Consider the following 25,884-nt stretch of genomic DNA (forward strand, 5'->3'; position numbering starts at 1 on the left):
ATAAATGAGGAGAACAAGTCATGAACAATAAAATCTTTATGAAAATAAAGGAAGAGTTACATGGGAAGAGGTTTGGTAGGATGGCCCATTGAGAATTATAGATAACCATTGATGACCATAGAGGCCCATCGATGATCCTAGATGCCCATAGACAACCACTGATGAACATAGAGGCCTATTGATGAACATAGAGGACCATAGATGATCATTGATGCCCATAGAGGACCATTGATGACAGTAAAGGACCATTGAGGCCCATTAATGACTGTAAAGGACCATAGATGGCCATGGAGGCCCATTGATGACCATAGATGAGTGATCTCGGTAGACATCCGGCACATGGAGCGTCTTTTGTGGTCCGACAGGGATCACGGTTTGTATTTGCACACGTACTGTTTGGCCAGCCGGCAGTTGCTGTCATTCCACTTTATGAACTCTGTAAGAGAGAGATTGGCATCAGTAATGACCGTGGTATTCGGGGCGCCTTTGTTGTGTATTGGAATTGATCCAGCCAATGGGAATTCCCCATCACCTCCCCTGTATATGGAATTCTGGGCCTCTCCTTGTCATGTGGAACCCCTCTGGCTGCTCCATTCTATATACAGTAACAATCTCAGATGTATTTCACATCACCCTCCCCCCTTAATGGTGGCCTTCCTTCTGGTTGGTGTGTCTGGCTACCTTACATCCTTCCTGCAGGATTTATTCCCCAATCCAGCAAGTCCTCGGCTGTTGTGGAAATTTTATTAATATTTGTGTGGACATTTTTCAGGAAGTGTTTTATATAAATTGCCATTATGTCTCTGTGTCAGTTTACCGGTAATCACTATGTACAGAGAATAATGCTTTACCTGGCATTGAGGAAAGACTTGTAGATGTGGAAACCTTCCATTAAATGGAGACTGCATACCACTCACCTGATCTCCCAAACAGCGGACGCTCTGGGCGGCTACTGCTGGAGAGAACGCCAGTCCAGATCTATGGCAGTGCAATGCGAACTCCACTGTACAAATGTATATCAGCCAGCCGGGGCCCCGGTATTCACTGGCGGAGATATGTTTGTGATGTGGAATTAATAAGTATCTGCCCTTTACCAGGAATAATGGCTGGCAGCTTTCTATTATGCTCGATCCGCATGACTGAAATACTGCTGCTTTCCTTTGCAGATATCGTCCCATTTACTAGAATAGTAGCATCATCACTATCAAATATGGTTTTTATGAACTATAAAGGATTCACTCTAACAGGTTATGATGGGAGTGCATGCATATGTATTTTCGTGGCCTCGTTCATGAGATCACGCTAGTTCCATCGTATAATGTTTGGTGGCCATTTTACTACACGTGGGTCCCATCGTTAGCAATAGTGCATGGTCGCTCGTGCACCCAACGGCGGGACACTCAGGCTCGCGGCTCCACTCGTTCATGAACATACACTCCCCTTTCTATTGAACTTTTGAATGTATAGATGTGTGTGATTGGTTGTGTTTTATAGTCGTCTCCTCCCACTGTAAACCATTGTTTCCTGACTATAAATAAAGAAGAGTCCTGAGTTGGAGGAGGACTTGATCTTTTGGCAACGACTGTGACACAGCTTGTGCCTGTTTTACTCTTTGCCACCGAGCTCGCTGGGATTTCTTTATCGAAAAGAGCTGCATATTGTACTTCCAGTACGAGGGATTAATGGCGCTTGGCGCGTATTAATATCCGCAAATGTGCTTTTAAGCGCAGCAAAGTTCTCTACAATTTTATTAGAAGCAAATTTCTATGCGCCAATCACAATAATTTCCACGACACAGCCTGAACCCATTCATCCAAAAGTAGGAACGTTTGGTAATCAGAGCCCCCCCGAAAATAGTCCCCTGCCCAGGTGAACCCCCCCCCTCCCCCTATCAAATACATACTCTCTATACAGGACAGCTCTCCACAGTATTCGTCCTTCTTATGATTGTCCGGCTGACCCGGCAACCAGGAGCGGTAATTGTACATGGAGCCGTCATTCCACTTCCAGCGACCGTTCTAAAGAGAAATGATGAATGTTTAGAGACAACGCAACAGAGCTTCATGTGGGGAGGTCCCATCCCTGGAACCCTCAACTTCTGAAAGACTATAGTACCGGTCACATGGTGAGCTGAACCCCCATAATACGACTCCTCTGTGGGATTCAGCCAGGGGTATTCACCCAGCCGTAGTTTGCTTTGTACTTTGATTTCCTGTGATCATCAGCTCCATCTACTGCCTATAATATAGTATTTCTTCCGAAAATACCTTAATCAGAAAAATACCACATTATGGACCACATTGGAGACTTCGTCCCTGGCACTGCTCTGTCAATCCTAGTGCTGTGTGCAACATAGTGTTCCTGAATTATCCACCATGGACCTCTAACCATGTATCTCTCCGTGGACCTCTCTCCTCCCACCACAGATCTCTAACCATTGACCTCTCTCCTCTCACCACAGATCTCTCCATGGACCTCTCTCCTCCCACCACAGATCCCTCTCCATGGACCTCTCTCCATGGATCTCTCACCACACATCTCTCACCATGGACCTCTCTCCTTCCACCACAGATCTCTCATCATGCATCTCTCACCATGGACCTCTCTCCTCTCACCACAGATCTCTCCATGGACCTCTCTCCTCCCACCACGGATCTCTCTCCATGGACCTCTCTCCTCCCACCATGGATCTGTCTCCATGGACCTCTTTCTTCCCACCACAGATCTCTCACCATGGACCTCTCTCCTCCGACCACAGATCTCTAACCATTGACCTCTCACCACAGATATCTCTCCATGGACCTCTCTCCTCCCACCACAGATCCCTCTCCATGGAACTCTCACCACACATCTCTCACCATGGACCTCTCTCCTTCCACCACAGATCTCTCATCATGCATCTCTCACCATGGACCTCTCTCCTCTCACCATGGACCTCTCTCCTCTCACCACAGATCTCTCCATGGACCTCTCTCCTCTCACCACAGATCTCTCTCCATGAACCTCTCTCCTCCCACTACGAATCTCTCTATGGACCTCTCTCCTCTCACAATGGACCTCTCTCCTCCCACCACAAATCTGTCTCCATGGACCTCTCTCCTCCCACCATGGATCTGTCTCCATGGACCTCTCTCTTCCCACCACAGATCTCTCACCATGGAACTCTCTCCTCCCACCACAGATCTCTAACCATTGACCTCTTTCCTCTCACCATAGATATCTCTCCATGGACCTCTCTCCTCCCACCACAGATCCCTCTCCATGGATCTCTCACCACACATCTCTCACCATGGACCTCTCTCCTTCCATCACAGATCTCTCATCATGCATCTCTCACCATGGACCTCTCACCATGGACCTCTCTCCTCTCACCACAGATCTCTCCATGGACCTCTCTCCTCCCACCACGGATCTCTCTCTATGGACCTCTCTCCTCTCACAATGGACCTCTCTCCTCCCACCATGAATATGTCTCCATGGACCTCTCTCCTCCCACCATGGATCTGTCTCCATGGACCTCTCTCTTCCCACCACAGATCTCTCACCATGGAACTCTCAACTCCCACCACAGATCTCTAACCATTGACCTCTCTCCTCTCACCATAGATATCTCTCCATGGACCTCTCTCCTCCCACCACAGATCCCTCTCCATGGATCTCTCACCACACATCTCTCACCATGGACCTCTCTCCTTCCACCACAGATCTCTCATCATGCATCTCTCACCATGGACCTTTCTCCTCTCACCATGGACCTCTCTCCTCTCACCACAGATCTCTCCATGGACCTCTCTCCTCCCACCACGGATCTCTCTCCATGGACCTCTCTCCTCCCACCATGGATCTGCCTCCATGGACCTCTCTCTTCCCACCACAGATCTCTCACCATGGACCTCTCTCCTCCCACCACAGATCTCTAACCATTGACCTCTCTCCTCTCACCACAGATATCTCTCCATGGACCTCTCTCCTCCCACCACAGATCCCTCTCCATGGATCTCTCACCACACATCTCTCACCATGGACCTCTCTCCTTCCACCACAGATCTCTCATCATGCATATCTCACCATGGACCTCTCTCCTTCCACCACAGATCTCTCATCATGCATCTCTCACCATGGACCTCTCTCCTCTCACGATGGATCTCTCTCTCTATGGACCTCTCTGATCTCTCTGACCAAAGATATCTCTCCATGAATCTCGCTCCCCCCCCCCCAGAGATATTTCACCATGCACCTCTCTCCTCCCCCCACCTCTCTTCTCTCACCACGGAGCTCTCTCCATGGACCTCTCCTCCCACCACAGATCTCTCACCACGGACCTTTGTCCTCTCACCACAGATATCTCTCCATGGATCTTTATTCTCTCACCACACATCTCTCACCATAGACCACTCTCCTCTCACCAGAGGTCTCTGGTCTCTGATGGGAGGCATCACCCATCTCTGTCCATGGATCTCTCTATTCCTACCACAGATCTCTCTCCATAGACCTCTCACCGCAGATCTCTCTCCATGGACCTCTCTCCTTTCACCATGGATCTGTCTCCATGGACTTCTCTCCTCTCACCATGGGCCTCTCTCCATGAACCTCTCTCCTCCCACAACAGATCTCTCACCATGGACCTCTTTCCTCCCAATACGGATATTTCACCACGCATCTCTCACCATGGACCTCTCTCCTCCCACCATAGATCTCTCTCCATGGGCCTCTGCCCTCTCACCACAGATGTCTCTCCATGGATCTCTCTCCTCTCACCACGGACCTCTCTCCCAATATGTTTCTCTCTCCATTGATCTCTCTACTCCCACCACGGACCTCTCTCTTTTCACCACGGATTTCTCTTCTCTCACCACAGATCTCTCTTTTATCTTACAACAGATCTTTTTTCCATAGACCTCTCTCCTCTCACCACAGATCTCCCAAACTCGGACCTCTCTCCTCTTACCACGGACCTCTCTTCTCTTACCATGTATCTCTCTCCTCTCACCACCGATCTCTCTCCTCTAACCCTGTATCTTTCTTCGTTCATCCCGGATATCGCTCCTCTCACCTGCTCAGGGTCATGAAGTCCGATCCACACTGGCTGGTTCTTCTGGTAGGCAGAGATGTGGGAAGCAATGATAGCAGCTTCAGCAGAGTCCAAAATGGAGGCCAGATGTGCTCCATGTCCATATGACTGGCAGTCGTACTGTGAAGACATAAGGTTGTCAGAGAGGCCTGCTCATCAATATTATGGGGCCCCCTCCCATCTACTTCCACCCCTGAGGGGCCACATGTATTGGCAGGACCATATATTCTCTCTGATCACCCACTGTATATTGAGGACTTCCTGTCTACTAGGCACTGTCTATAGACAATAGGGGGGAGAGTATAAGCTGGATTCAAGGTTATTTGCAATTTCCTCATTAATGCAACTAAAAGCTAATCTAAGACTGTACAGAGGGTGTGACGTGAGTTACTTTGGTTGGGGGACTTGTGGAACCCAGATTGCTTTAGGGAGCTTGGGAGACTCCTTGTCCAGCTTCCCTGGCCCCTCTTATGTGTAAGTAACCCTGTGTCTATTAGGGGCACGGGGTGACCAAGAACTCCAGTTGGGTCTGCACTAATCAGACTCGTTGTACAACCACACCAAACTCAGCCTTTCGTGTTACCCCGGTTATCCTGGGTTCTATATGTGTGGTTTGTGTTGGGAGAGTAAAGGGCTCTATCACTTGGGACAATAATATTTCTGGACAATATCCCTCAGGAAATATATAAAGATAAACGGTTTGACTTAACAGATTGCTAGAATATTGCAAAGAGTGTCTCATAGACCCTTGCTAGTGGGGTAGGGTTTTTAATTGTTAAGTACCTGCTTTCTATTGTTCAATTGTTGTTTCTGTCTGCCTTAACCACTTGCCGACTGCCGCACACCTATCTACGTCGGCAGTCAGCCCCTCACAGGCAAAGTGACGTAGGTCTACGTCGCTAGCCTGTGAGGGTCTAGGGAGTGAGCGCGCGCCACCGCCGGCGCGCTCCCGCTCCCGCGTGGTCACGGACCCCCCGCGCGTGTGACCGGCGGACCCGATGTCCGCCGGTCACTCTGCGATCGCCGCTGCAGAGGGAGAAAGTCAGGCAGCTTGTGTAAACAAGCCGCCTGTCATTCTCCCCTGTGTAGAAACTGTGATCACACGGTTCTACTATGTAGAACTGTTGATCACTGTTTCTACAGCTCAACAGACAGCCAATCACAGTTAGAATCACGCCCCTAGGGACACACACAGCCCCTCCCTCTCAAATAAAGTTAACCCCTTCACTACCAGTGTAATTTTGCAGTAACAGTGCATATGTATAGCACTGATTACTGCAGTAATGTCACTGGTACCCCCAAAAGTGTCAAAAATGTCAGTCAAGGGTCCGATCTGTCCGCCGCAATGTCGCAGTACCGCAAAAAAATCGCAGATCGCCGCCATTACGCGTTAAAAAAAAAAACACCAAAAATGACAAAAATCTTTCCCTTAGTTAGTAAACGCAATAACTTTTGCGCAAACCAATCAAAATACGCTTTTTGCGTTTTTTTTTTTACCAAACATATGTAGCATAAAACAAATTGGCCGAAAATGTTAAAAAATTTTGATTTTTACATTTTTTTGGGGGAATTTCATATAAAAAAATGTGAAAAATATTGTTATTTTTGCAAAATTGACGCTCTTTTTTTGTTTATAGCGCATGATCAAAAAATCGCACAGGTGATCAAATACCACCAAAAGAAAGCTCTGTTTGTGGGAAAAAAAGGACGTCAAATTCGTTTAGATACAGCGTCGCACGACCGCGCAATTGTCCGTTAAAGTCACGCAGTGCCGAATCGCAAAATACCCCCTGGTCAGGAAGGGGGTAAAATCTTCTGGGGCTTAAGTGGTTAAGGTAAACGTATGGGATGTATACAGTAGATATCAGATATCCTAACTGCCCCCATAAAAAGCTAGCTGACAACTTAGATCGTACAAGTTTTGGAACCTTCTCGTTTATTGAAAAACAACTCAAACAGATTTTATACAGCATGGACATCCCCCTCCTGATCAGATTACCCCATCAGCTCAGGGGTTGCTTGATTACATTATCATATGCAGATGAAATTGTATACAGAAATAGAATTAACCTGAACAAATTATCTAGCCAACTGAACAGAAACAATACGTGAGTTCATTAACAGTTACCAATGGGACAGACAGGCTGAACAGAATACACATCACACCTCAATACACAAACAATAGGAAGAGACCACCAGTGACAGACTGTCCGTCTCTGACATTGACGTACAATACACATTATCATAAGTGGAAACACAGAACCCATTGTAGATAACAGGTGAGTATATCAGCATATTCAACAACGTGTGAAAGACAGGTGGTTGAGCTTCTATTAGCATCTGCTATGTGTTTTACTGTCTTTCATACCCAGTGACAGGGAGTACCGTCACAGATGTAGCCACTGGGGGAGGATGTGCAGAGTGTAGATGAGGCCCCTGAGTGAAGCTGTGCAGGGTGTAGATGTGGCCCCTAGGGGAAGCTGTGCAGAGTGTAGATGTCCCTGGGGGATGCTGTGCAGGGAGTAGATGTGGCCCCTGGGGGAAGCTGAGCAGGGTTTAGATGTGGCCCCTTGGGCTGGCTGTGCAGAGTGTAGATGTGGCCCCTAGGGCAGGCTGTGCAAAGTGTAGATGTGGCCTCTGGGGCTGGCTGTGCAGGGTGTAGATGTGGCCCCTGGGGGAAGCTGTGCAGGGCGTAGATGTGGACCCTGGGGCTGGCTTTGCAGGGTGTAGATGTGGTCCCTGGGGCTGGCTGTGCAGGGTGTAGATGTGGTCCCTGGGGCTGGCTGTGCAGGGTGTAGAAGTGGTCCCTGGAGCTGGCTGTGCAGGCTGTAGAAGTGGTCCCTGCGACTGGATGTGCAGGGTGTAGATGTGGTCCCTGGAGCTGGCTGTGCAGGGTGTGAATGTAACCCTTGGGGCTGGCTGTGCAGGGTGTAGATGTGGCCCCTGGGGCTGGCTGGGAAGGGTGTTGATGTGGCCCCTGGGGCTAGCTATGCAGGGTGTAGATGTTGCCCCTGGGTCTGGCTGTGCAGGTGGCCCCTGGGGATGGCTGTGCAGGGTGTAGATGTGGCCCCTGGGGCTGGCTGTGCAGGGTGTAGTTGTGGCCCCTGGGGGAAGCCGTGCAGGGTGTAGTTGTGGCCCTTGGGGGAAGCTGTGCAGGGTGTAGATGTGACCCGTGGGGCTGGCTGTGCAGGGTGTTGATGTGGCCCATGGGGATGGCTGTGCAGGGTGTAGATGTGGCCCCTGGGGCTGGCTGTGCAGGGTGTAGATTTGACCCCTGGGGCTGGCTGTGCAGGGTGTAGTTGTGGCCCCTGGGGAAGCTGTGCAGGGTGTAGATGTGGCCCCTGGGGCTGGCTGTGCAGGGTGTATATGAGGCCCCTGGGGTTGGCTGTGCAGGGTATAGATGTGGCCCCTGGGGCTGGCTGTGCAGGGTGTAGATGTGGCCCCTGGGGCTGGCAGTGCAGGGTGTAGATGTGGCCCTGGGGCTGGCAGTGCAGGGTGTAGATGTGGCCCTTGGGGGAAGCTGTGCAGGGTGTAGTTGTGGCCCCTGGGGCTGGCAGTGCAGGGTGTAGATGTGGCCCATGGGGCTGGCTGTGCAGGGTTTAGTTGTGGCCCCTGGGGCTGGCTGTGCAGGGTTTAGTTGTGGCCCCTGGGGCTGGCTGTGCAGGGTGTAGGTGTAGCCCCTAGGGCTGGCTGTGCCGGGTGTAGATGTGGCCCTTGGGGCTGGCTGTGCAGGGTGTAGTTATGGCCCCTGGGGTTGGCAGTGCAGGGTGTACATGTGGCCCCTGGGGCTGGCTGTGCAGGGTGCAGTTGTGGCCCCTGGGGCTGGCTGTACAGGGTGTAGGTGTGGCCCCTTGGAGAAGCTTTGCAGGGTGTAGATGGGGTCGGCTGTGCAGGGTGTAGATGTGGCCCCTGGGGCTGGCTGTGCAGGGTGAAGATGTGGCCCCTGGGGTTGGCTGTGCAGGGTATATAGATGTGGCCCCTGGGGCTGGCGGTGCAGGGTGTAGTTGTGGCCCCTGGGGCTGGCTGTGCAGGGTGTACATTTGGCCCCTGGAGCCGGGTGTACAGGGTGTAAATGTGGCCCCTGGGGCTGGCTGTGCAGGGTGTAGATGTGGCCCCTGGAGCTGGTTGTTCAGGGTGTAGATGTGGCCCCTGGGGCTGGCTGTGCAGGGTGTAGATGTGGCCCCTGGGGCTGACTCTGCAGGGTGAAGATGTGGCACTTGGGGCTGGCTGTGCAGGGTGTAGATGTGGCCCCTGGGGGAAGCTGTGAAGGGGATAGATGTGGCCCCTGGGGGAAACTGTCCAGGGTGTAGATGTGGCCCCTGGGGGAAGCTGTGCAGGGTGTAGATGGGGCCCCTGGGGGAGGCTATGCAGGGTGTAGATAGGACCCCTGGGTCTGGCTGTGAAGGGTGTAGATGGGGCCCCTGGGTCTGGCTGTGCAGGGTGTAGTTGTGGCCCCTAAGGGAAGCTGTGTAGGTGTGGCCCCTGAGTAGTCAGTCAGTAGCTTCCCACCATTCTGTAGGCATGGCGGGTTGAAGGTTGTAGGTCCCTGGCACAGTTTTTCCCCTCCCCCTTGGAAATTCTCCCCCCTCTCATCCTCCAATCATTATTCAGCGTGGACTCCGCCCTCTTCTGGTGATGTTTTCCATCACGTAACAGCGAAGTGGCGTCACAGAGGAGGAGGAGCCTGGGGGGGGGGGTATTTAGAGTAATAGGAATAAACTCCTTACCTCAGCGTCAGCCCAGCTTAGCGGGTATCGGAAATATCCATAACAGTTCGCCTTGTAAAAGAACCACCCGGGGGGGCAACTACTCCGCGCCTTACTACCTGGAGCAAGAAGAAACATTACAATGGGTGCAAGACCAATCATTACTGATAAATGGGGGATGGAGCTGTGTGTAGGGGGAGAAATAAAATGCTAAAATACTCTGTGGGGGGTGCTAAAGCTCGCTGTGTAGGGGGAGTAATAGTACTCTGTGGGGATAGTGACTAGGTCTCTGTGTGAGGGGGTAGTAATGTACTGTGTAGGCAGGATTGGGACTAGGTCTCTGTGTGAGGGGGTAGTAATGTACTGCGTAGGGAGGATAGTGACTAGGTCTCTGTGTGAGGGGGTAGTAATGTACTGTGTAGGGGGGATAGTGACTAGGTCTCTGTGTGAGAGGGTAGTAATGTACTGTGTAGGGGGGATAGTGACTAGGTCTCTGTGTGAGAGGGTAGTAATGTACTGTGTAGGAGTATAGTGACTAGGTCTCTGTGTGAGGGGGGTAGTAATGTACTGTGTAGGGGGGATAGTGACTAGGTCTCTGTGTGAGGGGGTAGTAATGTACTGTGTAGGGGGGATAGTGACTAGGTCTCTGTGTGAGGGGGTAGTAATGTACTGTGTAGGCAGGATTGTGACTAGGTCTCTGTGTGAGGGGGGTAGTAATGTACTGTGTAGGGGGGATAGTGACTAGGTCTCTGTGTGAGAGGGTAGTAATGTACTGTGTAGGAGTACAGTGACTAGGTCTCTGTGTGAGGGGGTAGTAATGTACTGTGTAGGGGGGGTAGTTACTAGGTCTCTGTGTGAGAGGGGTAGTAATGTACTGTGTAGGAGTATAGTGACTAGGTCTCTGTGTGAGGGGGGTAGTAATGTACTGTGTAGGAGGATAGTGACTAGGTCTCTGTGTGAGGGGGTAGTAATGTACTGTGCAGGGAGGATAGTGACTAGGCCTCTGTGTGAGGGGGGTAGTAATGTACTGTGTAGGAGGATAGTGACTAGGTCTCTGTGTGAGGGGTAGTAATGTACTGTGTAGGGAGGGTAGTGACTAGGCCTCTGTGTGAGGGGGTAGTAATGTACTGTGTAGGGGGGATAGTGACTAGGTCTCTGTGTGAGGGGGTAGTAATGTACTGTGTAGGAGGATAGTGACTAGGTCTCTGTGTGAGGGGTAGTAATGTACTGTGTAGGGGGGATAGTGACTAGGTCTCTGTGTGAGGGGGGTAGTAATGTACTGTGTAGGGGGGATAGTGACTAGGCCTCTGTGTGAGGGGGTAGTAATGTACTGTGTAGGGGGGATAGTGACTAGGTCTCTGTGTGAGGGGGGTAGTAATGTACTGTGTAGGGAGGATAGTGACTAGGTCTCTGTGTGAGGGGGGGGTAGTAATGTACTGTGTAGGGAGGATAGTGACTAGGCCTCTGTGTAAGGGGGTAGTAATGTACTGTGTAGGAGGATAGTGACTAGGCCTCTGTGTAAGGGGGTAGTAATGTACTGTGTAGGAGGATAGTGACTAGGCCTCTTGTGTGAGGGGGGTAGTAATGTACTGTGTAGGAGTATAGTGACTAGGCCTCTGTGTAAGGGGGTAGTAATGTACTGTGTAGGAGGATAGGGACTAGGCCTCTGTGTGAGGGGGGTAGTAATGTACTGTGTAGGAGGATAGTGACTAGGTCTCTGTGTGAGGGGGTATTAATGTACTGTGTAGGAGGATAGTGACTAGGTCTCTGTGTGAAGGGGTAGTAATGTACTGTGTAGGAGGATAGTGACTAGGCCTCTGTGTGAGGGGGTAGTAATGTACTGTGTAGGAGGATAGTGACTAGGCCTCTGTGTGAGGGGGGTAGTAATGTACTGTGTAGGGGGGATAGTGACTAGGTCTCTGTGTGAGGGGGGTAGTAATGTACTGTGTAGGGGGGATAGTGACTAGGTCTCTGTGTGAGGGGGTAGTAATGTACTGTGTAGGAGTATAGTGATTAGGTCTCTGTGTGAGGGGGTAGTAATGTACTGTGTAGGGGGGATAGTGACTAGATCTCTGTGTGAGGGGGTAGTAATGTACTGTGTAGGCAGGATTGTGACTAGGTCTCTGTGTGAGGGGGGTAGTAATGTACTGTGTAGGGGGGATAGTGACTAGGTCTCTGTGTGAGAGGGTAGTAATGTACTGTGTAGGAGTACAGTGACTAGGTCTCTGTGTGAGGGGGGTAGTAATGTACTGTGTAGGGGGGGTAGTTACTAGGTCTCTGTGTGAGAGGGGTAGTAGTGTACTGTGTAGTGGGGATAGTGACTAGGTCTCTGTGTGAGGGGGGTAGTAATGTACTGTGTAGGGGGATAGTGACTAGGTCTCTGTGTGAGGGGGGTAGTAATGTACTGTGTAGGAGGATAGTGACTAGGCCTCTGTGTGAGGGGGGTAGTAATGTACTGTGTAGGGGGGGATAGTGACTAGGTCTCTGTGTGAGGGGGTATTAATGTACTGTGTAGGGGGGATAGTGACTAGGTCTCTGTGTGAGGGGGGTAGTAATGTACTGTGTAGGGAGGATAGTGACTAGGCCTCTGTGTGAGGGGGTAGTAATGTACTGTGTAGGGGGGATAGTGACTAGGCCTCTGTGTGAGGGGGGTAGTAATGTACTGTGTAGGGGGGATAGTGACTAGGTCTCTGTGTGAGAGGGTAGTAATGTACTGTGTAGGAGGATAGTGACTAGGCCTCTGTGTGAGGGGGGTAGTAATGTACTGTGTAGGAGGATAGTGACTAGGCCTCTGTGTGAGGGGGTAGTAATGTACTGTGTAGGAGGATAGTGACTAGGCCTCTGTGTGAGGGGGTAGTAATGTACTGTGTAGGAGGATAGTGACTAGGTCTCTGTGTGAGGGGGGTAGTAATGTACTGTGTAGGAGGATAGTGACTAGGCCTCTGTGTGAGGGGGGTAGTAATGTACTGTGTAGGAGGATAGTGACTAGGCCTCTTTGTGAGGGGGTAGTAATGTACTGTGTAGGAGGATAGTGACTAGGTCTCTGTGTGAGGGGGGTAGTAATGTACTGTGTAGGAGGATAGTGACTAGGCCTCTGTGTGAGGGGGGTAGTAATGTACTGTGTAGGGGGGATAGTGACTAGGTCTCTGTGTGAGGGGGTAGTAATGTACTGTGTAAGAGGATAGTGACTAGGCCTCTGTGTGAGGGGGGTAGTAATGTACTGTGTAGGAGGATAGTGACTAGGCCTCTGTGTGAGGGGGTAGTAATGTACTGTGTAGGAGGATAGTGACTAGGTCTCTGTGTGAGGGGGGTAGTAATGTACTGTGTAGGAGGATAGTGACTAGGCCTCTGTGTGAGGGGGTAGTAATGTACTGTGTAGGAGGATAGTGACTAGGCCTCTGTGTGAGGGGGGTAGTAATGTACTGTGTAGGGAGGATAGTGACTAGGTCTCTGTGTGAGGGGGTAGTAATGTACTGTGTAGGAGGATAGTGACTAGGCCTCTGTGTGAGGGGGGTAGTAATGTACTGTGTAGGGGGGGTAGTGACTAGGCCTCTGTGTGAGTGGGGTAGTAGAGATCCATGTAGGGGGGGTAGTGACTTGGCCTGTGTGTGAGGGGGGTAGTAGGGATCAGTGTAGGGGGGTAGTGATTAGGCCTCTGTTTGAGGGGGGTAGTAATGTACTGTGTAGGGAGGTAAGTGACTAGGCCTCTTTGTGAGCGGGGTAGTAGGGATCAGTGTAGGCAGATAGTGACTATGCTTCTGTTTGAGCGGGGTAGTAGGGATCAGTGTAGGGGGATAGTGACTAGGCCTCTGTGTGAGGGGGTATTAGGGATCAGTGTAGGGGGATAGTGACTAGGCCTCTGTGTGAGGGGGTAGTAGGGATCAGTGTAGGGGGATAGTGACTAGGCCTCTGTGTGAGCGGGGTACTAATGTACTGTGTAGGAGGATAGTGACTAGGCCTCTGTGTGAGGGGGTAGTAATGTACTGTGTAGGAGGATAGTGACTAGGCCTCTGTGTGAGGGGGTAGTAATGTACTGTGTAGGAGGATAGTGACTAGGTCTCTGTGTGAGGGGGGTAGTAATGTACTGTGTAGGAGGATAGTGACTAGGCCTCTGTGTGAGGGGGTAGTAATGTACTGTGTAGGAGGATAGTGACTAGGCCTCTGTGTGAGGGGGTAGTAATGTACTGTGTAGGAGGATAGTGACTAGGTCTCTGTGTGAGGGGGGTAGTAATGTACTGTGTAGGAGGATAGTGACTAGGCCTCTGTGTGAGGGGGGTAGTAATGTACTGTGTAGGGGGGATAGTGACTAGGTCTCTGTGTGAGCGGGTAGTAATGTACTGTGTAGGAGGATAGTGACTAGGCCTCTGTGTGAGGGGGGTAGTAATGTACTGTGTAGGAGGATAGTGACTAGGCCTCTGTGTGAGGGGGTAGTAATGTACTGTGTAGGAGGATAGTGACTAGGTCTCTGTGTGAGGGGGGTAGTAATGTACTGTGTAGGAGGATAGTGACTAGGCCTCTGTGTGAGGGGGGTAGTAATGTACTGTGTAGGAGGATAGTGACTAGGTCTCTGTGTGAGGGGGTAGTAATGTACTGTGCAGGAGGATAGTGACTAGGCCTCTGTGTGAGGGGGGTAGTAATGTACTGTGTAGGAGGATAGTGACTAGGTTTCTGTGTGAGGGGGGTAGTAATGTACTGTGTAGGGGGGGTAGTGACTAGGCCTCTGTGTGAGTGGGGTAGTAGAGATCCATGTAGGGGGGGTAGTGACTTGGCCTGTGTGTGAGGGGGGTAGTAGGGATCAGTGTAGGGGGTAGTGATTAGGCCTCTGTGTGAGGGGGGTAGTAATGTACTGTGTAGGGAGGTAAGTGACTAGGCCTCTTTGTGAGCGGGGTAGTAGGGATCAGTGTAGGCAGATAGTGACTATGCTTCTGTTTGAGCGGGGTAGTAGGGATCAGTGTAGGGGGATAGTGACTAGGCCTCTGTGTGAGGGGGTAGTAGGGATCAGTGTAGGGGGATAGTGACTAGGCCTCTGTGTGAGGGGGTATTAGGGATCAGTGTAGGGGGATAGTGACTAGGCCTCTGTGTGAGCGGGGTAGTAATGTACTGTGTAGGAGGATAGTGACTAGGCCTCTGTGTGAGGGGGTAGTAATGTACTGTGTAGGAGGATAGTGACTAGGCCTCTGTGTGAGGGGGTAGTAATGTACTGTGTAGGAGGATACTGACTAGGTCTCTGTGTGAGGGGGGTAGTAATGTACTGTGTAGGAGGATAGTGACTAGGCCTCTGTGTGAGGGGGTAGTAATGTTCTGTGTAGGAGGATAGTGACTAGGCCTCTGTGTGAGGGGGTAGTAATGTACTGTGTAGGAGGATAGTGACTAGGTCTCTGTGTGAGGGGGGTAGTAATGTACTGTGTAGGAGGATAGTGACTAGGCCTCTGTGTGAGGGGGGTAGTAATGTACTGTGTAGGGGGGATAGTGACTAGGTCTCTGTGTGAGCGGGTAGTAATGTACTGTGTAGGAGGATAGTGACTAGGCCTCTGTGTGAGGGGGTAGTAATGTACTGTGTAGGAGGATAGTGACTAGGCCTCTGTGTGAGGGGGTAGTAATGTACTGTGTAGGAGGATAGTGACTAGGTCTCTGTGTGAGGGGGTAGTAATGTACTGTGTAGGAGGATAGTGACTAGGTCTCTGTGTAAGGGGGGTAGTAATGTACTGTGTAGGAGGATAGTGACTAGGCCTCTGTGTGAGGGGGTAGTAATGTACTGTGTAGGAGGATAGTGACTAGGCCTCTGTGTGAGGGGGTAGTAATGTACTGTGTAGGAGGATAGTGACTAGGCCTCTGTGTGAGGGGGTAGTAATGTACTGTGTAGGAGGATAGTGACTAGGTCTCTGTGTGAGGGGGGTAGTAATGTACTGTGTAGGAGGATAGTGACTAGGCCTCTGTGTGAGGGGGTAGTAGGGATCAGTGTAGGGGGATAGTGACTAGGCCTCTGTGTGAGGGGGTAGTAATGTACTGTGTAGGAGGATAGTGACTAGGCCTCTGTGTGAGGGGGTAGTAATGTACTGTGTAGGAGGATAGTGACTAGGTCTCTGTGTGAAGGGGGTAGTAATGTACTGTGTAGGAGGATAGTGACTAGGCCTCTGTGTGAGGGGGTAGTAATGTACTGTGTAGGAGGATAGTGACTAGGCCTCTGTGTGAGGGGGTAGTAATGTACTGTGTAGGAGGATAGTGACTAGGTCTCTGTGTGAGGGGGGTAGTAATGTACTGTGTAGGAGGATAGTGACTAGGCCTCTGTGTGAGGGGGGTAGTAATGTACTGTGTAGGGGGGATAGTGACTAGGTCTCTGTGTGAGGGGGTAGTAATGTACTGTGTAGGAGGATAGTGACTAGGCCTCTGTGTGAGGGGGGTAGTAATGTACTGTGTAGGAGGATAGTGACTAGGCCTCTGTGTGAGGGGGTAGTAATGTACTGTGTAGGAGGATAGTGACTAGGTTTCTGTGTGAGGGGGGTAGTAATGTACTGTGTAGGAGGATAGTGACTAGGCCTCTGTGTGAGGGGGGTAGTAATGTACTGTGTAGGAGGATAGTGACTAGGCCTCTGTGTGAGGGGGTAGTAATGTACTGTGTAGGAGGATAGTGACTAGGTCTCTGTGTGAGGGGGGTAGTAATGTACTGTGTAGGAGGATAGTGACTAGGCCTCTGTGTGAGGGGGTAGTAATGTACTGTGTAGGAGGATAGTGACTAGGCCTCTGTGTGAGGGGGGTAGTAATGTACTGTGTAGGGAGGATAGTGACTAGGTCTCTGTGTGAGGGGGTAGTAATGTACTGTGTAGGAGGATAGTGACTAGGCCTCTGTGTGAGGGGGGTAGTAATGTACTGTGTAGGAGGATAGTGACTAGGTTTCTGTGTGAGGGGGGTAGTAATGTACTGTGTAGGGGGGGTAGTGACTAGGCCTCTGTGTGAGCGGGGTAGTAGAGATCCATGTAGAGGGGGTAGTGACTTGGCCTGTGTGTGAGGGGGGTAGTAGGGATCAGTGTAGGGGGGTAGTGATTAAGCCTCTGTGTGAGGGGGGTAGTAATGTACTGTGTAGGGAGGTAAGTGACTAGGCCTCTTTGTGAGCGGGGTAGTAGGGATCAGTGTAGGCAGATAGTGACTATGCTTCTGTTTGAGTGGGGTAGTAGGGATCAGTGTAGGGGGATAGTGACTAGGCCTCTGTGTGAGGGGGTAGTAGGGATCAGTGTAGGGGGGGTAGTGACTAGGCCTGTTAGTAATCTGTGTTAGGGATGATCGAACGGTTTGGGTCGACCATCGGTTCGACCCAAGCATTGGCTGTTCGAGGTTCGGCCGAATTCCGAACTCTTTGCTGAAAAAGTTCGGAATTCGGCAACCAGAACCGACCAAAATGCAATGGGACAGGAACTGGGCTTTAAAAGCCCATGATTGGACCAGAACCATCAGTAAAAGCCAATTGAGGGGGCAGGAGAATGCTAGGAATGTGATTGGAGTGACTAGGGGGTCCAGAGGCCAATCATTAGTGAATACGCCCCCCAGTATATAAGATAGCCCCGCCAAATTCCTAGCATTGTAATATAGGGACTTGGAAGAGAGTGGAAGCAGTTCTGTTACTTCTGCTTTAAAAGTGTCATTTAGCATTTATTAGTGTGAGGAAAGGGATATCTAGTGTAGTTAGGGTGCTATTTACCACTATAGTTAGATTTAATAATCTAGTTTCTGTAGGGAAAGTGTGAAGTGTCAGGGGACCGTAGTGTAGTGTAGGGTTAACTGACTCTGACTGCTATGGCAGGGTGACAAAACCCTTCCATGTCAGGGTGACCGCTATAGAGAAAAGATCGTTTATCTTAGGTCACTTATAGAACAGCGATATGGCTTCTCCCCTGTCACCCTGCTTTTTGCTGCAGGTGTTTATAGGGCTTTTTTGAGGACATGTTTGGAGTCAGGCATGACATCTGAACTTCTGCGTAGGGGTATATATACACACACACATGTATGTATATATACACATACACATATATAGGTGTGAAAGTAGCAGAACACTATGCTTGCGCTAATGAAATAATTAACACCCATATGGCTTCTCTGCTATAACACCTATATATGTGTATAAATACATATAAGTGTGTGTGTATATATATCCCTATACAGAAGTTCTGATGTTATGCCTGCCTCCAAAGATGCCCAAAAATGCCCAAAAAAACGACAGCTACAAAAATGCCCAGGTGTGTTTTTGCAGCAGGCATTTGTTTGTGCATTTTTTGTGGGTCTTTGGAGGCAGGCAAAACATCTGAACTTCTGTATAGGGATATATAATACACACACACTTATATGTATTTATACACATACACACATATATAGGTGTCATAGCAGAGAAGCCATATGGGTGTTAATTATTTCATTAGCGCAAGCATAGTGTTCTGCTACTTTCACACCTATATATGTGTGTGTGTATATATACCCCTATACAGAAGTTCTGATGTTATGCCTGCCTCCAAAGACGCCCAAAAAATGGCCAAAAAAACGCCTGCGCCAAAAAAAAAAACGCTAAGGTGTGTTTTTGCAGGCGTTTTTTTTGGGCATTTTTTTGGGGTCTTTGGAGGCAGGCAAAACATCTGAAATTCTGTATAGGGGTATATACACACACACACTTATATGTATTTATACACATACACATATATAGGTGTTATAGCAGAGAAGCCATATGGGTGTTAATTATTTCATTAGCGCAAGCATAGGTTTCTGCTACTTTCACACCTATATATGTATATATATACATACATGTGTGTGTGTATATATACCCCTACACAGAAGTTCAGATGTTATGCCTGCCTCCAAAGATGCCCAAAAAATGGCCAAAAAAACGCTTGCTACAAAACCGGCAAGGTGTGAAAATAGCGGAGCCATATCCCTGTTCTATATTAATTCTAATACAAACAATCTTTTTTTTTTTCTGGTTCTGGACATGCTACAGAGCTGAAACTTCACAGGGACACCTTTTAGACCCCCCAGACACTAAATCCAAAGAAATCTCATTTTTTTTTTCAATAATTTTTTCAATAATTGGCTCTCTATCAAAAATTTAAATTTTTAAGAACTTTCTTTTGTGTGATTACTAGTCCCTGGGGCATGACCCAGAACCCTAGGCACTTTTTAGGGGCATTTATTGGGTTTTAGGGCTTCAAAATAGTGTTGTTTGATTCCAGAAGTTCGGGTCCCATTGATTTCAATGGGGTTCTGGAATCCGAACCGAACTTTCAGGAAATTCGGGTGTTCTGGTCGAACCAAACTTTTCAAAAGTTCGATCATCCCTAATCTGTGTAAGGAGTAGCAGTAGTTTCATATTTACCTTCTGCAATCTGTGTGATGGCAAAGGAGCCCAGAAGCAAAACTGCGAGCCAGGAAGCCGCCATGTTACCTGCATAGAATTGGTGGAAAGGATGAACAATGAGGAAGCATTTTCTTCTATAATGATTAGCTGATGTGGCAGTGAGGAGAGTCGGTGTGTGGGGTATGAGGAGAGTCGGTGTGTGGGGTATGAGGAGAGTCGGTGTGTGGGGTATGAGGAGAGTCAGTGTGTGGGGGTATGAGGAGTGTCGGTGTGTGAGGTATGAGGAGAGTCGGTGTGTGGGGGTAAGAGGAGAGGCGGTGTGTGGGGTATGAGGAGAGTCGGTGTGTGGGGTATGAGGAGAGTCGGTGTGTGGGGTATGAGGAGAGGCAGTGTGTGGGGGATGAGGAGAGTCGGTGTGTGGGGGTATGAGGAGAGTCGGTGTGTGGGGTATGAGGAGAGTCGGTGTGTGTGGGGGTATGAGGAGTGTCGGTGTGTGAGGTATGAGGAGAGTCGGTGTGTGGGGGTATGAGGAGAGGCAGTGTGTGGGGTATGAGGAGAGTCAGTATGTGGGGTATGAGGAGAGTCGTTGTGTGGGGTATGAGCAGAGTCGGTGTGTGGGGTATGAGGAGAGGCAGTGTGTGGGGGTATGAGCAGAGTCAGTGTGTGGGGGTATGAGAAGAGTCGGTGTGTGGGGGTATGATGAGAGTCGGGGTATGAGGAGAGTCGATGTGTGGGGTATGAGGAGAGTCAGTGTGTGTGGGGTTTGAGGTGAGTCGGTGTGTGGGGTGTGAGGAGAGTCGGTGTGTGGGGGTATGAGGAGAGTCGGTGTGTGAGGTATGAGGAGAGTCGGTGTGTGGGGTATGAGGAGAGTCGGTGTGTGGGGGTATGAGGAGAGTCGGTGTGTGGGGTATGAGGAGAGTCGGTGTGTGGGGGTATGAGGAGAGTCGGTGTGTGAGGTATGAGGAGAGTCGGTGTGTGGGGTATGAGGAGAGTCGGTGTGTGGGGTATGAGGAGAGTCGGTGTGTGGGGGTATGAGGAGAGTCGTGTGTGAGGTATGAGGAGAGTCGGTGTGTGGGGTATGAGGAGAATCGGTGTGTGAGGTATGAGAAGAGTCGGTGTGTGGGGTATGAGGAGAGTCGGTGTGTGGGGGTATGAGGAGAGTCGGTGTGTGGGGGTATGAGGAGAGTCGGTGTGTGGGGTATGAGGAGAGTCGGTGTGTGAGGTATGAGGAGAGTCGGTGTGTGGGGTATGAGGAGAGTCGTTGTGTGTGGGGTATGAGGAGAGTCTGTGTGTGGGGGTATGAGGAGAGTCGTGTGTGGGGATATGAGGAGAGTCGGTGTGTGGTGTATGAGGAGAGTCGGTGTGTGGGGGTATGAGGAGAGTCGGTGTGTGTGGGGTATGAGGAGAGTCGGTGTGTGGTGTATGAGGAGAGTCGGCGTGTGGGGTATGAGGAGAGTCGGCGTGTGGGGTATGAGGAGAGTCGGTATGTGAGGTATGAGGAGAGTCGGTGTGTGGGGTATGAGGAGAGTCGGTGTGTGGGGTATGAGGAGAGTCGGTGTGTGTGAAGTATGAGGAGAGTCGGTGTGGGGGTATGAGGAGAGTTGGTGTGTGGGGGGTATGAGGAGAGTCGGTGTGTGGGGGGTATGAGGAGAGTCGGTGTGTGGGGGTATGAGATGAGTTGGTGTGTGTGGGGTATGAGGAGAGTCGGTGTGTGTGGGGTATGAGGAGAGTCGGTGTGTGGGGTATGAGGAGAGTCGGTGTGTGGGGTATGAGGAGAGTCGGTGTGTGGGGGCAGGGCCGGACTGGGAATAAAATTCAGCCCTGGAAAAAATGTCATACCAGCCCCATAGCATTATTATACCGGCCCAACACCATAACGCCATTATTTTCTTGTTCATAAAAGGGAAAACCATGCATTTTAAAGCAAATTTGAAGAGTGTACTATCATAGATAAGATAGATATAAAAGCAGGGCTTTATATATAAAAGAGCAAATTATAGTTAAAAGTGGTAAAAGTGCGGGCATGATACAGGAGATGTCAGGGGCTGTGCGGACATGATACAGGAGATGTCAGGGGCTGTGCGGACATGGTACAGGAGATGTCAGAGGCTGTGCGGACATGGTACAGGAGATGTTGTAGGCTGTGCGGACATGGTACAGGAGATGTCAGGGGCTGTGCGGACATGGTACAGGAGATGTCAGAGGCTGTGTGGACATGGTACAGGAGATGTCAGGGGCTGTGCGGATATGGTACAGGAGATGTCAGAGGATGTGCGGACATGGTACAGGAGATGTCAGGGGCTGTGCGGACATGATACAGGAGATGTCAGGGGCTGTGTGGACATGGTACAGGAGATGTTGTAGGCTGTGCGGACATGGTACAGGAGATGTCAGAGGCTGTGCGGACATGATACAGGAGATGTCAGGGGCTGTGCGGACATGGTGCAGGAGATGTCAGGGGCTGTGCGGACATGGTACAGGAGATGTCAGAGGCTGTGCAGATATTGTACAGGAGATGTCAGGGGCTGTGCGGACATGGTACAGGAGATGTCAGGGGCTGTGCGGACATGGTACAGGAGATGTCAGGGGCTGTGCGGACATGGTACAGGAGATGTCAGGGGCTGTGCGGACATGGTACAGGAGATGTCAGGGGCTGTGCGGACATGGTACAGGAGATGTCAGGGGCTGTGCGGACATGGTGCAGGAGATGTCAGGGGCTGTGCGGACATGGTGCAGGAGATGTCAGAGGCTGTGTGGACATGATACAGGAGATGTCAGAGGCTGTGCGGACATGATACAGGAGAGGTCAGAGGTTGTGTGGACATGGTACAGGAGAGGTCAGGGGCTGTGTGGACATGGTACAGGAGATGTCAGAGGCTGTGTGGACATGGTACAGGAGATGTCAGAGGCTGTGTGGACATGGTACAGGAGAGGTCAGGGGCTGTGCGGACATGGTACAGGAGATGTCAGAGGCTGTGTGGACATGGTACAGGAGAGGTCAGGGGCTGTGCGGACATGGTACAGGAGATGTCAGAGGCTGTGTGGACATGGTACAGGAGAGGTCAGAGGCTGTGAGGACATGGTACAGGAGAGGTCAGGGGCTGTGTGGACATGGTGCAGGAGATGTCAGAGGCTGTGTGGACATGGTACAGGAGAGGTCAGGGGCTGTGCGGACATGATACAGGAGAGGTCAGGGGCTGTGCGGACATGGTACAGGAGAGGTCAGGGGCTGTGTGGACATGGTACAGGAGAGGTCAGGGGCTGTGTGGACATGGTACAGGAGAGGTCAGGGGCTGTGTGGACATGGTGCAGGAGATGTCAGAGGCTGTGTGGACATTATACAGGAGAGGTCAGAGGCTGTGTGCACATGGTACAGGAGATGTCAGGGGCTGTGCGGACATGGTACAGGAGATGTCAGAGGCTGTGTGGACATGGTACAGGAGAGGTCAGGGGCTGTGAGGACATGGTGCAGGAGATGTCAGGGGCTGTGCGGACATGGTACAGGAGAGGTCAGGGGCTGTGAGGACATGGTGCAGGAGATGTCAGGGGCTGTGCGGACATGGTGCAGGAGATGTCAGGGGCTGTGCGGACATGGTACAGGAGAGGTCAGGGGCTGTGAGGACATGGTACAAGAGATGTCAGAGGCTGTGCGGACATGATACAGGAGAGGTCAGAGGCTGTGTGGACATGGTACAGGAGAGGTCAGGGGCTGTGAGGACATGGTGCAGGAGATGTCAGGGGCTGTGCGGACATGGTGCAGGAGATGTCAGGGGCTGTGCGGACATGGTACAGGAGAGGTCAGGGGCTGTGAGGACATGATACAGGAGATGTCAGGGGCTGTGTGGACATGGTACAGGAGATGTTGTAGGCTGTGCGGACATGGTACAGGAGATGTCAGAGGCTGTGCGGACATGATACAGGAGATGTCAGGGGCTGTGCGGACATGGTGCAGGAGATGTCAGGGGCTGTGCGGACATGGTACAGGAGATGTCAGAGGCTGTGCAGATATTGTACAGGAGATGTCAGGGGCTGTGCGGACATGGTACAGGAGATGTCAGGGGCTGTGCGGACATGGTACAGGAGATGTCAGGGGCTGTGCGGACATGGTACAGGAGATGTCAGGGGCTGTGCGGACATGGTACAGGAGATGTCAGGGGCTGTGCGGACATGGTACAGGAGATGTCAGGGGCTGTGCGGACATGGTGTAGGAGATGTCAGGGGCTGTGCGGACATGGTACAGGAGATGTCAGAGGCTGTGTGGACATGATACAGGAGATGTCAGAGGCTGTGCGGACATGATACAGGAGAGGTCAGAGGTTGTGTGGACATGGTACAGGAGAGGTCAGGGGCTGTGTGGACATGGTACAGGAGATGTCAGAGGCTGTGTGGACATGGTACAGGAGATGTCAGAGGCTGTGTGGACATGGTACAGGAGAGGTCAGGGGCTGTGCGGACATGGTACAGGAGATGTCAGAGGCTGTGTGGACATGGTACAGGAGAGGTCAGGGGCTGTGCGGACATGGTACAGGAGATGTCAGAGGCTGTGTGGACATGGTACAGGAGAGGTCAGAGGCTGTGAGGACATGGTACAGGAGAGGTCAGGGGCTGTGTGGACATGGTGCAGGAGATGTCAGAGGCTGTGTGGACATGGTACAGGAGAGGTCAGGGGCTGTGCGGACATGATACAGGAGGGGTCAGGGGCTGTGCGGACATGGTACAGGAGAGGTCAGGGGCTGTGTGGACATGGTACAGGAGAGGTCAGGGGCTGTGTGGACATGGTACAGGAGAGGTCAGGGGCTGTGTGGACATGGTGCAGGAGATGTCAGAGGCTGTGTGGACATTATACAGGAGAGGTCAGAGGCTGTGTGCACATGGTACAGGAGATGTCAGGGGCTGTGCGGACATGGTACAGGAGATGTCAGAGGCTGTGTGGACATGGTACAGGAGAGGTCAGGGGCTGTGAGGACATGGTGCAGGAGATGTCAGGGGCTGTGCGGACATGGTACAGGAGAGGTCAGGGGCTGTGAGGACATGGTGCAGGAGATGTCAGGGGCTGTGCGGACATGGTGCAGGAGATGTCAGGGGCTGTGCGGACATGGTACAGGAGAGGTCAGGGGCTGTGAGGACATGGTACAAGAGATGTCAGAGGCTGTGCGGACATGATACAGGAGAGGTCAGAGGCTGTGTGGACATGGTACAGGAGAGGTCAGGGGCTGTGAGGACATGGTGCAGGAGATGTCAGGGGCTGTGCGGACATGGTGCAGGAGATGTCAGGGGCTGTGCGGACATGGTACAGGAGAGGTCAGGGGCTGTGAGGACATGGTGCAGGAGATGTCAGGGGCTGTGCGGACATGGTACAGGAGAGGTCAGGGGCTGTGAGGACATGGTGCAGGAGATGTCAGGGGCTGTGCGGACATGGTACAGGAGAGGTCAGGGGCTGTGAGGACATGGTGCAGGAGATGTCAGGGGCTGTGCGGACATGGTACAGGAGAGGTCAGGGGCTGTGTGGACATGGTGCAGGAGATGTCAGGGGCTGTGCGGACATGGTACAGGAGAGGTCAGGGGCTGTGAGGACATGGTGCAGGAGATGTCAGGGGCTGTGCGGACATGGTACAGGAGAGGTCAGGGGCTGTGAGGACATGGTGCAGGAGATGTCAGGGGCTGTGCGGACATGGTACAGGAGAGGTCAGGGGCTGTGAGGACATGGTACAGGAGAGGTCAGGGGCTGTGAGGACATGGTGCAGGAGATGTCAGGGGCTGTGCGGACATGGTACAGGAGAGGTCAGGGGCTGTGAGGACATGGTGCAGGAGATGTCAGGGGCTGTGCGGACATGGTACAGGAGAGGTCAGGGGCTGTGCGGACATGGTACAGGAGAGGTCAGGGGCTGTGTGGACATGGTACAGGAGATGTCAGGGGCTGTGCGGACATGGTACAGGAGATGTCAGGGGCTGTGCGGACATGGTACAGGAGATGTCAGAGGCTGTGTGGACATGGTACAGGAGAGGTCAGGGGCTGTGTGGACATGGTACAGGAGAGGTCAGGGGCTGTGTGGACATGGTACAGGAGAGGTCAGGGGCTGTGTGGACATGGTGCAGGAGATGTCAGAGGCTGTGTGGACATTATACAGGAGAGGTCAGAGGCTGTGTGGACATGGTACAGGAGATGTCAGGGGCTGTGCGGACATGGTACAGGAGATGTCAGAGGCTGTGTGGACATGGTACAGGAGAGGTCAGGGGCTGTGAGGACATGGTGCAGGAGATGTCAGGGGCTGTGCGGACATGGTACAGGAGAGGTCAGGGGCTGTGAGGACATGGTGCAGGAGATGTCAGGGGCTGTGCGGACATGGTGCAGGAGATGTCAGGGGCTGTGCGGACATGGTACAGGAGAGGTCAGGGGCTGTGAGGACATGGTACAAGAGATGTCAGAGGCTGTGCGGACATGATACAGGAGAGGTCAGAGGCTGTGTGGACATGGTACAGGAGAGGTCAGGGGCTGTGAGGACATGGTGCAGGAGATGTCAGGGGCTGTGCGGACATGGTGCAGGAGATGTCAGGGGCTGTGCGGACATGGTACAGGAGAGGTCAGGGGCTGTGAGGACATGGTGCAGGAGATGTCAGGGGCTGTGCGGACATGGTACAGGAGAGGTCAGGGGCTGTGAGGACATGGTGCAGGAGATGTCAGGGGCTGTGCGGACATGGTACAGGAGAGGTCAGGGGCTGTGAGGACATGGTGCAGGAGATGTCAGGGGCTGTGCGGACATGGTACAGGAGAG

General features: G+C 51.6%; 2 protein-coding genes across 2 annotated transcripts in view; one reads left to right on the plus strand and one right to left on the minus strand.

The window, feature by feature from the left end:
- Window positions 1–318: 318 nt before the first annotated feature.
- Window positions 319–19,275, minus strand: REG4 (regenerating family member 4). The gene is made up of 5 exons (XM_082258727.1): window positions 19,130–19,275; window positions 9,799–9,896; window positions 5,054–5,191; window positions 1,904–2,018; window positions 319–436 (listed from the first exon to the last, which is right to left on the minus strand). The coding sequence occupies exons 1-5, from the start codon at window positions 19,191–19,193 to the stop codon at window positions 369–371; spliced, it is 483 nt and encodes a 160-aa protein (XP_082114853.1). The 5' UTR covers window positions 19,194–19,275; the 3' UTR covers window positions 319–368.
- The window catches only part of SMARCD3 (SWI/SNF related BAF chromatin remodeling complex subunit D3), a 132,432-nt gene continuing 106,962 nt past the window's right edge, over window positions 415–25,884 (plus strand). Inside the window, exon 1 of the mRNA XM_082258726.1 lies at window positions 415–459. Coding sequence (XP_082114852.1) covers window positions 430–459 — 30 coding nt within the window. The 5' untranslated portion in view covers window positions 415–429. The remainder of the gene's footprint in view (window positions 460–25,884) is intronic.

The sequence above is a fragment of the Pelophylax lessonae genome (genome assembly GCF_965119305.1).
Source record: "Pelophylax lessonae genome assembly, chromosome: 5".
Taxonomy (NCBI): Eukaryota; Metazoa; Chordata; class Amphibia; order Anura; family Ranidae; genus Pelophylax; species Pelophylax lessonae.